Source organism: Equus przewalskii, chromosome 29 (assembly GCF_037783145.1).
Source record: "Equus przewalskii isolate Varuska chromosome 29, EquPr2, whole genome shotgun sequence".
NCBI classification, from domain to species: domain Eukaryota; kingdom Metazoa; phylum Chordata; class Mammalia; order Perissodactyla; family Equidae; genus Equus; species Equus przewalskii.
Window position 1 is genome coordinate 8,505,167 of NC_091859.1, and position 12,927 is coordinate 8,518,093.

Here is a 12,927-nt window from a genome sequence, read left to right on the forward strand (position 1 = left end):
TTTTTATCTATGCTTTCTTGTCTTATTATTTTTAGTGGTTGCTCAAGGGACTATGATATTACTTTTTAGCTTATAATAGCTACTTATATTAATATTGTACAACTTCACATAAAATGTATGAACTTTGTAAAAGTACAATTCCATATATTTCACTGTACTTTGTGCTGTTGCTCTCATATATTTGACATCTACGTATTTTACATCTATGTAAACTGCACCATTTATTGTATTATTTTTACTTACAGAGCCGGTTGACATTTAAATAAATTAAGAAAAGATCATGTATCTTTCTCATGTAATTATCGTCTTTGGTGCTCTTCATTTATTCCACTAGTTATGAGTTTCAACTAGTGTCATTTCTCTTTCAGCTAAACAACTGCCTTCAGAATTCTTCTAGAGCAATTATCCTAACATCAAATTCTTTCAGATTTTACTTCTTTGAAAATAGACTTATTTTGCTTCCACTTTTGAAGGATGCTTTCTTTGAATGCAGAATTCTGGGTTGATGGTTCCCCACTCTCCCAATATTTTTCACTCTAAAGATGTCATTCCTTTGTCTCCTAGTACTCATTTTTTCTGAGGAACTGTCAGCTGCCATTTATATCACTAGCTCTTATGTGTGAAATATGTTCTTTTTTCTGGCACTTTTGAATATTTTTTTCTGTATCTTTATTTTTGGGCAGTTTGACAACAGTGATTTTTCTTGCACTTATTTCACTATGGGTTTAGCTTTTTGTATTGGTAAATTAATATTTTTCAAAAATTTGAGAAATTTTGGGGCATTATTTTTTCAAATATTTTTCTGCCGTCTTCTATTCTATTCTTCTTGGACTGCAATTACATACTTCTGTATATCATTCCTTAAGTGACTGAGGCTTTCTTAAATTTTTTCACTTTTTTTCTTTTTCCTTCAGATTGGAGTTCTATTGATGTGTTAAGTTCATTGACTATATTTTGCCATCTTTAACCTGGTGTTAAACAAATTCAATGAATTTTTTATTTCAGATGTACTTTTAAATTCAAGAATTTTTATTTAGTTCTGTTTCATTATTTTTGTTTCTCTGCTGAAATTTCCCATTTCCCCATTAGCTATTACAACCGTGTTTTCCATTAAGTTAAATAAAATATTTATAATAGCTTCTTTAAATTAATTTTTTACTAATTCCTACACTTAAGATGGCTTGTGATCCCTTTCTACTGAACACTTTTTCCTCTTCACTGTGAGTCACATTTTCCTGTCACTAGTGATTTTCTTGACTGCCTAGTAATTTTCAAGCTTGTATTGGACATTGTTGATGACGTTTTGCAGAAACTCTAGATTTTGTTTTCTTCTTCTGAAGAGTGTTGGCTTTTTATTCAAACACTCCATTAAATTACTGAATTGTAATTTTGTGAATGTGTGGTTTTGGTTTCACCCTTGTTTATTGAAGGAATTCGTTAATCCTAGGACTTAGAGTGAAAAGTAAATATATTGCCCTTTTGGGATTTTAATGTGAGGGCTGAGCTGTTTACTAATCCATTAGTTTGGTGGGATTCAAATTCTAAATTCTGTCTCCCTTTCATTGGGAAGCAACCAAACTTTCCGCTCAGTTTTTCTTTTGTTGCTTTGCACTGTGCTTCTTTAGCATGTCCTTTCTATATGTATAATTAAGAGATTAGCCAAGGATTTCAGGGGAGTTTAGACCCAGAATTTGAGTCTAATGCCTCTGTGGCTTCCCCTCTTTCAACTACTCTGGCAGTCTCATATCCCATTCTCTGACACCTCAATCCAAAAGCAGTTATTTGGCCCCCCCCCCCAGAGTTTATAGTTGTTATCTACAGGAGAATTAGTCTGATGCAAGCTATTCTGGCATCATCAGATAGATCGTCCAAACTTACTATGTTTGAGCACTGGAATATTTTGGTATAAATTTTTGGCTACTTCTGCAAAATTATTTTTTGCATGATTTTGACAATTCTAGTCACACCAAGCATCTTCATGTGCAATAACCTTACTGGACATTTTATGATAAGTACATAGAAGAGGCGTTTTACATTGTAATAATATACAAGACTTTAAATTAAACAGTAGATATTTTTGCTCTTAAAAATATTTTGACAATCAGGAATTTTTCTACTGGCTACTTTATTTCACAGTCCTCAATCTCGCTCCAGCCTTTGATCCTTTCTCCTCTATTGATTGTTTCTCCTTCCATCTCTCCTTTTATCCTCTCTCTTTCTCTCTCTTATGGAATTCCTGAAAAATTCAAAGTCTTCTTTCTTTCTTTTAGAGCTTTCCCCAAACTTTAGATCCAGCCCTTCTTTTGTATATTTTAATCTATCAAGATTTTCTTTACAGCCACAGTCCTTAGAAAAGAAGAATGGTTTCAAGTAGCATTTGATTACAGTCAGCATTGGTGACATTTGTTCATCAATCAACATTGGTGACACTTTCTCAATTCTCTTTCAATATTTTAAGCTGATATAATTTATCACACTAATAAGAGTGTGCCAATCCATCTTCTCAGCTTTGTAGTATCACCTAATATCAGGTTTATGTAGCACATTTTGGTAAATTCTGCTCCAGCTACTTTAAAATCTATCTGTAGGTTAAACCAAACTGCCAGAGAGAAGTGTACCTCAACTGAATAATTAGAACCTCTGAAGAAATAGTTTTACAAAAATGTTTTTGGTAATTATTGCACCCACCCACTCTGAGAGACATTATAAGAAAAGCCGAGTTAAACATACTTAGTATTTGCTGGGGAAGGATGTTGCTGTGGATGTCGTTCATTAAATTACATGATACCCTGTTGATGTAACTTGTGGGAGAGAAATATATCTTTGATCTCAGCACCAGAGATTATTGCAATTTTTTGTTCATTTAATTTGTCTTTATTTATGGTCGCAGATATTTATTGTCTTGATCTTTCCTTTGTATTATTTGCTATAACAGTCAGAGCCGAATCATAGCCTCTTTCTAGGAAGTGTACAGTGTATTTTATCTATTAACCTAATTCCCAGGTTCATTCCATTTGTTTTATTCTTATTTCCTCTCTGCCCAATAAATCATCACATTCTGTCAATATTCTTTTGCCTTTTACTTTAACTCTATTCCTAATTATTCTTTTTTATCCTTGTTATCTGCATTGTATTGCATATATCTAACTAGTTTCTATCAAAGTTACCTTTTCCTAATAACTAGCTATACAGAGACTCAGGCTTTTCTTTAAGTTTGTACTTTACTCATCAATCAATCAATCAATCTCTGTTGATTATTTTTTATTGCCTACTGTAGTCATCTAAATTCATCTTTCAAAATTTCAGTGCATTTCAATAACATCACATTTCATGGCCCCTGTTTTTTTCTTATTACTTCCTTAGACTTTCTTTTTCCAGTCTAGTGTACTTCCCAGCCCTTGACAAACATTTTATTGCCACTTTTATATCTCTCCCCACATTGAATCTACTTAAACACTTTTTCTTCCACATCTCTATTAATCCTCCATTGTTCCTTCAAATAACAGCTCCTAGATCTTTTCCTTCCATTGAGAGACTTTCCTTTTGGCATCACTTATTTGTAGTGGTTTCTATTAGCTGAATGAGTTTTCATATATATATATGAAAAGAAGCTTGTACCCTGAGACTTATGATTAGCCCACACGACTCAATGTGAATGTCTAGTAAATGCTATTGGTTAAATTCAAGTTAGTGCAAACTTTATATCTGGTATGCTGAAATTTTCTTTGCACTCAACTTTGCAGGAATTTTTATTTTTATACTGATCCATACTGTGTTAGTGTTAGTAAACTGTACTTTTATTTGTGTATGCTCAGATCACATATTTGTACCTTGGGTTTCTAAAAGGATTATAGATTATTTAAACTTAGTAGAGACAACAATATTCTTAATAAACTAAAAAGTACTGTTGATACTTTTGTAACTTTTATAAATATAATTTATAAACATAAATTTTCAGACATCTGTTTTGCTTAAAAGAAAGTACATCTGCGCTTGAAGATAAAAATGTATAGTCATAAATAAAGAATTAAGGAAACTTGGTCTTCCTTCCATGTTAGTATACTTAACCAGGTCAGTGAGAAGTCAATACAAACTACCATCAGAATCCTGTCTTGAGAGGTCGACAACTTCTAGTAATTGATATTCAGAAGTTTAGAGAATAATTACATTTTACACACATTTTCATCTTCTAAGTGAAATCTACTAAGTAGTCACTAAAACCTGACATGCATTTAAACCTGTAACAAATTCTACTTGTATAGATCTAAAGACTTTCATTTCAACTGTGATGAAAGTATTTCACCAATAAGAATAATTTATGAATAAAAATGTAATTTACAGAATACCTTGGCAGTGAATGTTGATCGCTTCATCACAGTTCAGTCATGTTTAGAAAATCTAAGCAAGCTGCGTGATTACTCCAGGAAGCATGGAATGATGTGTTCAAATTAGTACCATCTGTGGATAGAAAAAGTTTGAGGTTTTTAGTCATTCTTAAAGAATGGAAATCTGATTCTCCATGCTAAAAGGAGTGTAATCCTTTTTGTATCTGTAATTCAATAGGGCAGTTGCCTTGAAATAGTCTAGTTCAACACACAGTTCATCAAAAGAGAAGATACTGGATATAAATGAGGGTTACTGCTGGTCATCTGTGAGAGCCTCCGAGGTAGCCTTGTTAAAAAAAAATTGTGTATGAGTTATACTACATATTTGGCCTATGATTAGATTTATTTCTGGTTCATCTTTCTAAATACATTTGAGAAAAATGTGGAGAAAATTTTGTGCTGCATTAAAACCAAAGGACTGGTTCAATGAACCATAATTTATTCACATAGTCAACTTTTATTGAGTGCCCATATGTGCTAGACACTGGGTGTCTATGCAAGACTTGTCACTGTGCCTGTCACATGGAAGGCAACTGCAATTGTTACTTTTCCTTTAACCAGGTTAAAAAAAACTCTTACATGGACCTTGCTTCTTTGTCAATTTAAAGTACTATCCTATTTAGACCTTCTCTTCTCTGCAACTCTTATTTGGAGAATAATTATAGTCTATGGGCCAATATTAATTTGGTGAAAATTTTTACTGTGCAACAAAGTTTGCTATTAAAGTCTTCTTTCCTAAAATCTTGAGGGGAAAAAAAAAGTTGGTCATAGAACTATGAGCATCTAGTCATCCCTCTTACTGGGATGGGGAAAGAACAGCCTCTTCTATTCATTTTAATGCAATAAAAGTCCAATATCAAACTTCTCAAGTATCCCCACTGCACTCAAGATAAACCTAACAATCTTGAATCCAGTCTAGAAGGCTCAACAGTATCTGATTCTCTCCTTGTGGGCCCGGCAGCCCTCTTTAAGTGTTTCCAATGTGCCACTCTCTCTTCTCCCTCAAGTCTTAACACAGTCTGATGTTTTTTTCACCTGCGAAGCTACTTCTCATCCTTCAGGTCTCTGATTAAATTATTCTTCATTGGAAAAGCCTTCCCTGACCATCTATCTAAATCAAATCCCCATTATGCATTCTTATTCATTTGAGTAGAGGGAAGTTGTATAGCTTTTCTATTGTTGTATCACAAGTTATCACAAACCTAGTGGCTTAAAACAACACCCTCTTATTAGCTCAAAGTTCTGTGGATCAGAAGTCTGGGCACACTGTGCCTGGGTTCTCCACCCTGAGTCACAAGCTAACATCAAGGCGTCAGTCAGCTGTATTCTCAAGTGGAGCTCAGGTTCTCTTCCATGTTCACATGGTTGTGGCAGATTTCTCTTTCTTACAATTGTGGGACTGAGAACCCCATTGCCTGGCTGACTCAGCCAAGGGCTGCTCTCAGCTTCTAGAGATGTCTTAGATCCTTTATCATGTGACTCCCTCCTCAAAAGCAAGCAATGGAGAAATTTTTGTACATTGAATCCATTTCTTTCTTTGAATGTCTTACTTCTCCTTTTGTAACTAGCCAAAAGAAACTCTCTGCTTTTAAGGACTCATGTTATAAAGTCAGGCCCAGCAGAAAATCCCCCCTTATTTTAAAGTAAACTGATTTAGATTCTTAATTATAGCTACAGAATTCCTTCACATCAGTTCGTATATCTGTGTTTGGTTGAAAAACTGGAAGGAGAAGAAGGTGTGTTCAGGCACAAGGAATCTTGGGGGACATCTGCCTGACATAAAGGTCAGACATAAAGACATGTTGACCAAGATCATCTCTAAACTTCCTTCAAATTCTGAGACTCCGTAATCTTCTGATTCATTTACCTGTTCCATGGATTCAGCTGCCAAAATAGATCTAAAAATTGACTTCTTTCCTATTGCTACCATTGTATTTCTTCTTTCTTGAACAATAAATCGTCTATGAATTTGTCCCTTTTCCCATTGTTCAATTACCAAACTGCACTTGATAAAATGTACTTCTGAACATCTCTTTCTGACACCTTAATAACTTTCTATTGCCTCATAAGCTGTCGGTAAATCCTTCTGACCTGGTATGTCCCCAGGCTATTGTGCAGCCTTTCTGTTTGTTATTGGTAACGTGAATTAGAAGCTAGAGTCAAATTCGACTTAGATCACATTACCTCCCTTCCAGGATCTCTACCTTTAAAATCAATGAAATCCCATCTCACATGCCACCTTTTCTCTGAAAACTTTTCCTGAACTCTCTAAATCTGTCATATTTCTCTGCTTTGTGTTAGAATTTTTTTTTTTCAATTTTCTTTTCGTGGTGAGGACGATTGGCCCTGAGCTAACATCTGTTGCCAGTCTTCCTCTATTTTCCCTATGGGAAACTGACATAGCATGGCTTGATGAGTGGTTTGTAGGTCTGTGCCTGAGATGGGAACTCGTACGCCCTGGGCCACCGGAGCAGAGTGCACGAACTCAAACGTTATGCTCCTGGGCAGGCCTCTGTGTTAGAATATTTTGAAAATGTGTCTTATCTTCCAGTGGTCTGAGTTCAAATTTAGTGGCTGAGGGGTTTGAATAATTATGGAGATTCTACTTTTTAACCAATTCTGAAACTTCTTCTATAATGGTAAATAACTTAATAACTTTTTCACTAATTGCTTTTCTATGTAACTAAAGATGAAAGATGGAGTGTGTTGTCAGTAGTGTATCAAGTGTTACGTTTGTAAAGCTACTTTAAAAGTTAATGTCTGATTGCATGTAGTAAGATTTGATGATAAATGTTAGTATTTGAAAACAGAGTAACTGAATCTGATCATATGGCTTTAAATTATCTACTACTTGTTTTCCATTGCATTAGATTTTCTCTTCTCTTACAGATTTAGGCAAATATGTAAGCAGTAGATCTGTAGATAATTTTCTAAATTTAGGAGGAAATCCAAATTTTTAACTCAAGTCCAGACCTCTTTATAGAACTCCAGACTCATACATCCATCCACAATTAGACTTATACTGAATGTCTGATTGGCATTTCAAAGTTAACATACTCAGAAAGACTCTTAGTCTTTTTCCCAAAGCTTACTCCTTTGACAGTCATTCCTCTCTTGGTTAATAGCAACTTCATCTTTCTATGTGCTCAATCCAAAGACTTTAGAGCTGTCCTCTACTCCTCTCTTTCTCTCACACTCCACATGTCACACATCAGCAACTCCTGTCAGCTCATCTCATCTTCAAATTGTATTCAGAATCTGAATGCTTCCTTTCACTTCTGATGCTGCCATCCTGGTCCAGGCCATCGTGATCTCTTGTGTTAACATTGCAACAGCCTACTAATTACTGTCTCTGTTTCCACTCTGGTCTCCCTTCAGTCTATTCTCAAACATAGTCACTAGAGTTATTCTGTGAAAACATGTGTTAGAGCCTGTCACTCCTCTGCTCAAATGAATGTTATAAAAATGTCCTACAATGTTGTATATGATCTAGCCTTCAGTATTTCTTCTTAGACCTCAACTCCTACTAGCCACACTGGCCTCCTTGTTATTCTTAAATAATACCATGCATGCTTCCAGCTTAGGGCCTTTAATCATGAATTTTCATGCTGGGAAAATTCTTCCCCCAAATATTCACATGACTAGTTCCCCACCTTCATCAGGAACTTCATGTTTTCAATCAGTGAGTCCTTCTCTGACTATTCAAATTAAAATTTCAATATCCCTGGAAGTCTCTCTCCTTCTTCCTTCCCTTCTTTTTCTCTGTAACACAGGTCATTCTCCAAAATGCTATATACGATATTTATTTCTACTTTTGTTGTATGTAACACCCCCGAGTATAAATTTCACAAGGGCAGGGACTTTTGTCTGTTTTGTTCATTGAATTCTCAGCACCTACAATAGTACCTGGCACAAATTAGGTGCTCATTAGATATTTGTTGAATGTTGAATTAGTATGATATGTTTAGAAATCAATGAGTTTTCTGAATATTTATTAATTTTCTTATTTTTGTGTGAATATTAACATTTATTTTTTATGAATTATGGATTTTTTTATACAAGTCTTTGTTATTCTCTCTATCTCAACCTTATAAGCAAAGACCCTTGCACATATATAGGGAAAATCATGGTTTAAGAAAGTGCCCATACCACTTAGTCCATTGTTTTTTCATATTTCTAACCATAACATGCTTATATTACAGTTTTGTGTGGCTTACCAATGGGGATGCATTCTGAGAAATGCATCGTTTATGTGATTTTGTCATTGTGCAAACATCCTAGAGTGTACTTACACAAATCTAGATGGGATAGCCTACTACACACCTAGGCTATAGGTTACTAATCTTATGGGACCACTGTTGTATATGCGATCTCATTGACTGAAACATTGCTGTGCAATGCATGACTGTGCTTATCTAATAAATGGCTATTTCTTAAAAACAAGACACAGTCTCATGTATCTTGAATCTCTAACACCAGGCTCATAGTCTGACACATAGTAAGCATTTAGCAAACTAATGGTTAATATCGAATCTAATAAGAGACTCCAAGTAGGACCATTGATTGTAGGTGATGTGCAGATACTTTAGTCTGTGTATTAATGTTGATGTACTGGTGATGTTCTAGAAAGGGTTTTTTTAATTTTAAGTATATGCAAGATAAAATAAAAATCAATTAATCATATGAATTGTCCATTTATTTAATGATTTTGTTTACTTAAAATGGTTTTATGATCAACATTACTATATATAAGATGTGCCTGTGTCCATCTAGATATTTAAATATAAAAGAAAGTCTTCTGTGGGAACTGAATATTAAAAGCTCAGACCACACCTAAGAAAGCACTCAGGATTATATGAGCATGCAATTTCCTTTTGTGCCAGTGCTGATATATGAAGCCAGAGTAAGTTTATATAAGCCACTAATGCATGAATTTGGGAGCAAAACTAGGAATAAAAAAAATCACAATAGTTTGGTCCTCTATCCTTTTGAATGCATGGTCCTGCAACCTCACCTTAAGGTTCTGCTCGTTAAGTATAAGGAGATTAATCTAAGGGCAGTTGTGATTAGGGAGATCTCCACTAGGTACGTAATAAAAGAATATGTTCAAATCCATTTCTTCCTTCTGTTACAAAATGGTAATTCCAATTGTTTTCAATTTTTTCCCCTTTTTAGTTCCCAGTGTTCCCACAAATATTACTTTTTCTAATGTTCAGTCAACTAGTGCAACATTGACATGGATGAGACCTGACACTATCCTTGGCTACTTCCAAAATTACAAGATTACCACTCAACTTCGGGCTCAAACATGCAGAGAATGGGAATCTGAAGATTGTGTTGAATATCAAAAAATTCAGTACCTCTATGAAGCTGACCTAACTGAACAGACAGTATATGGATTAAAGAAATTTAGATGGTATAGATTTCAAGTGGCTGCCAGCACCAATGCCGGCTACGGCAATGCTTCAAATTGGATATCTACACAAACCCTGCCTGGCCGTAAGTATTGTATATTTATATTTTGTTGTATTCTATATTTATATGTTAAGGATTTCTACTTACAATTGTGTGTGAAATCACTGAACATAAAAATTACTGAGTTAGTACACAAACTAACTCACGTAATAGCATATTTATTTTTAATTTAATTGAATCCCAATGAGAAATTCAATTTGTCATTATTAGGATTTTCCTCAAACTTCCAGAGTTGCACCAAGGTCCTAGAGTCTTATATAGCAACAAAGCATTGTGGGCCTTTCTTGTGGTCTATCATTAGGCTATGCTGATTGCCATCAAGTGCCCTTGATCCCTGCCTCCGTTTTCCCTTCAAATCTGGAGGGTCTGCTGCTTTTAAGTTGGGCTTTACAACTTTGTCAATGACTTTGGACTTACACACACACACAGTCACACACACACATGCATCTGTGATAGGCCAGATGGATCTTTCTGCAAGCAGCTTTTCAGCTTTTGCTTGTCGCCTACACAAAATTCTGAGGCAAAGAAATGCCAAAGGTCCAGCTCCCAGCTTGAGAAGGGAGAAGGAAAAAATACAGAGAAGAAACACAACCTCAAGATTATTCTGCCATCTACGTATCTTGCAGGACTTTGACATTCAAGAAAAAGCTCTTTAAATTCTTTTCCATAGAAATCACTCAAAGTGTAGGTAAAGATTGCTCTTGCAATTTTATTTTTATATTTTAAAACTAACTAGTTATCCTACTTACTTAGGCAGCATCATTAACCATCATTAAGTAAACAAGTTTCTATTATCACTTATCCTGAACACTGTCTGTATAGAATTGTTATGTTTTCCATGCAAAACAAATCACTTGCAAATCAAGTCCTGCCAGCCAGAGCTCTGAGGAATGGCAGCACTGTCCTTGAAATGCCACTTCTGCCCCAACCCCTCCAGGGCAAATTTCAAGTCCGCCAGGCCACCCATCGAACACCATCCCACATAAACCCTCCAAACGTAGATCTTATGTTACCATCCTCCTATCCTGACCAAGACTATTATTAGGTGATTCCTTTCGATGCCAAATCACATATTCTTAAAAGTTTTTCATACCTATTAATAGAGTAATTCACACACACACACACGCACACACAGATTTTCAGTGATAAATGGATGCTGCTTTAGTCCTTTATAGGTAGTGAAATAAACTTTGATCTAGAGGCTTTATTTTCTAGGTCACTAAATGTGTTGCTTATTTCTGTTTCCGAGTGCTTGGCATAATGTTTGTGTAGTCAATGTCCAATAAATGTTTGTTAATGCAGTTCAGTATTTGCGATAGAATCCCGATAGTTCAGCCTTCAACACAATTGTCTGACTTCTCCTTTTAGCACATTGACTCTTGTTTTCCGTAAGTTCTGCCTTCTGGTTTTTCTTCTACCTCCCTGGTATGCCCAGAAATCATCACTTGGCCCGTTTCCTTATCAACACACAACCCCTAAGAGATCTTACCTTAAGTGACCTTATCCTGCCTGATGGCTTTAAAGTCTTCTTGTATACTGATTATTCTCAAATCTCTATTTCCTTCCTTGACTGCTCCCTAGAAACCAGATCAGTATATGATCTGATCAATTGACATCATAGGGCATATATGTTGAATATACCTGCTAAAATTAATGTAGTCTAAATACCAAACCTTCTCATCCTTCAATTTTCCTTATCTTAGTAAGGCACACCATTACTCATCTGGTTGCATAAAATGAAAATGTAAGCATTCTTTTCCTCCTCAATTATGCCAATGAATCATTTCAACCATGCCTTCTAAACACATCCCTCCATTTGCATTGCTATAGTATCAGTCCAACCCTTCATTACTGCTACCACTCCATTACCCTAACTGACCTCCTGAGCTTCTAGGCTGATCTTTTTTTTTGAGGTCACATTGGTTTATAACATTATATAAGTTTGAGGTGTACAACATTATATAAGTTTCAGGTGTATATCGTTATATTTCGACTTCTGTAAAGACTACATCATGTTCACCACCAAAAGTCTAGTGTTCATCCATCACCATACAAGATGTCCCCCTTTACCCCCTCACCCTCCCCCCAGCTTCCCTTCCCTTCTGGTTAACACCAATTTGTTCTCTGTGTCTATGAGTTTGTTTGTTTGTTGTTGTTGTTTTATGTTCCACATATGAGTGAAATCATATGGTATTTGGCTTTCTCCATCTGATTTATTTCGCTTAACATAGTACCACAAGATCCATCCATGTTGTTGCATATGGCAAGATTCCATCTTTTTATAGCTGAGTAGTATTCCATTGCATATATATATATCACATCATTTGTATTCATTCTTCCATTGATGGGTTTAGGAAACAATTTAGGTTGTTTCCAAATCTTGGCTATTGTAAATAATGCTCCCATGAACATAGAGGTGCACGTATCTTTTTGAATTAATCTTTTTGTATTTTTTGCACAAATACTAAGACGTGAAATAGCTGGATATATGGTGTTTCTATTTGTAATGCTTTGAGGAATCTCTATACTGTTTTGCATAGTGGTTGCACCAATTTACATGACTACCAGCAGTGTATGAGTGTTACCTTTTCTTTGCATTCTCTCCAATACTTGGTATTTCTTGTCTTTTTAATAATAGCCTTTCTGACAGGTATGAAGTGATATCTCACTGTAGTTTTGATTTTCATTTCCTTAATAATTAGTGATATTGAACATCTTTTCATGTGTCTGTTGGCCATCTGTATATCTTCTTTGGAAAAATATCTGCCCACTTTTTAATTGGGTTGTTTGTGTTTCTGTGGCTGAGTTGTATGAGTTTTTTATATATTTTAGATATTAACCCCTATCCAATATTTGATTTGCAAATATCTTCCCCAAATCAGTGAATTGTCTTTTTCTCTTGTTGATGGTTTTCTTTGCTGTGCAGAAGCCTTTTAGTTTGATATAGTCCCATTTACTTATTTTTTCCTTTGTTTCCTTGTCCAGGCTGACTTTTAAACCTAAATCAGAGGATGTCATTTCCTTATTTAAAGCCATCCGATGAATTCCTATTGCTCTTAAAATAAAA

The 12,927-nt window shown here is 35.1% G+C and overlaps 1 protein-coding gene across 3 annotated transcripts in view; it reads left to right on the plus strand.

Annotated features, from left to right (window-relative positions):
• Positions 1-12,927, plus strand: part of PTPRQ (protein tyrosine phosphatase receptor type Q) — a 206,806-nt gene that overhangs the window by 112,381 nt on the left and 81,498 nt on the right. For all 3 annotated transcript variants that reach the window (XM_070599139.1, XM_070599138.1, XM_070599140.1), the window contains one exon: positions 9,561-9,884. In XM_070599139.1, the coding sequence (XP_070455240.1) occupies positions 9,561-9,884 (324 nt within the window). The remainder of the gene's footprint in view (positions 1-9,560; positions 9,885-12,927) is intronic.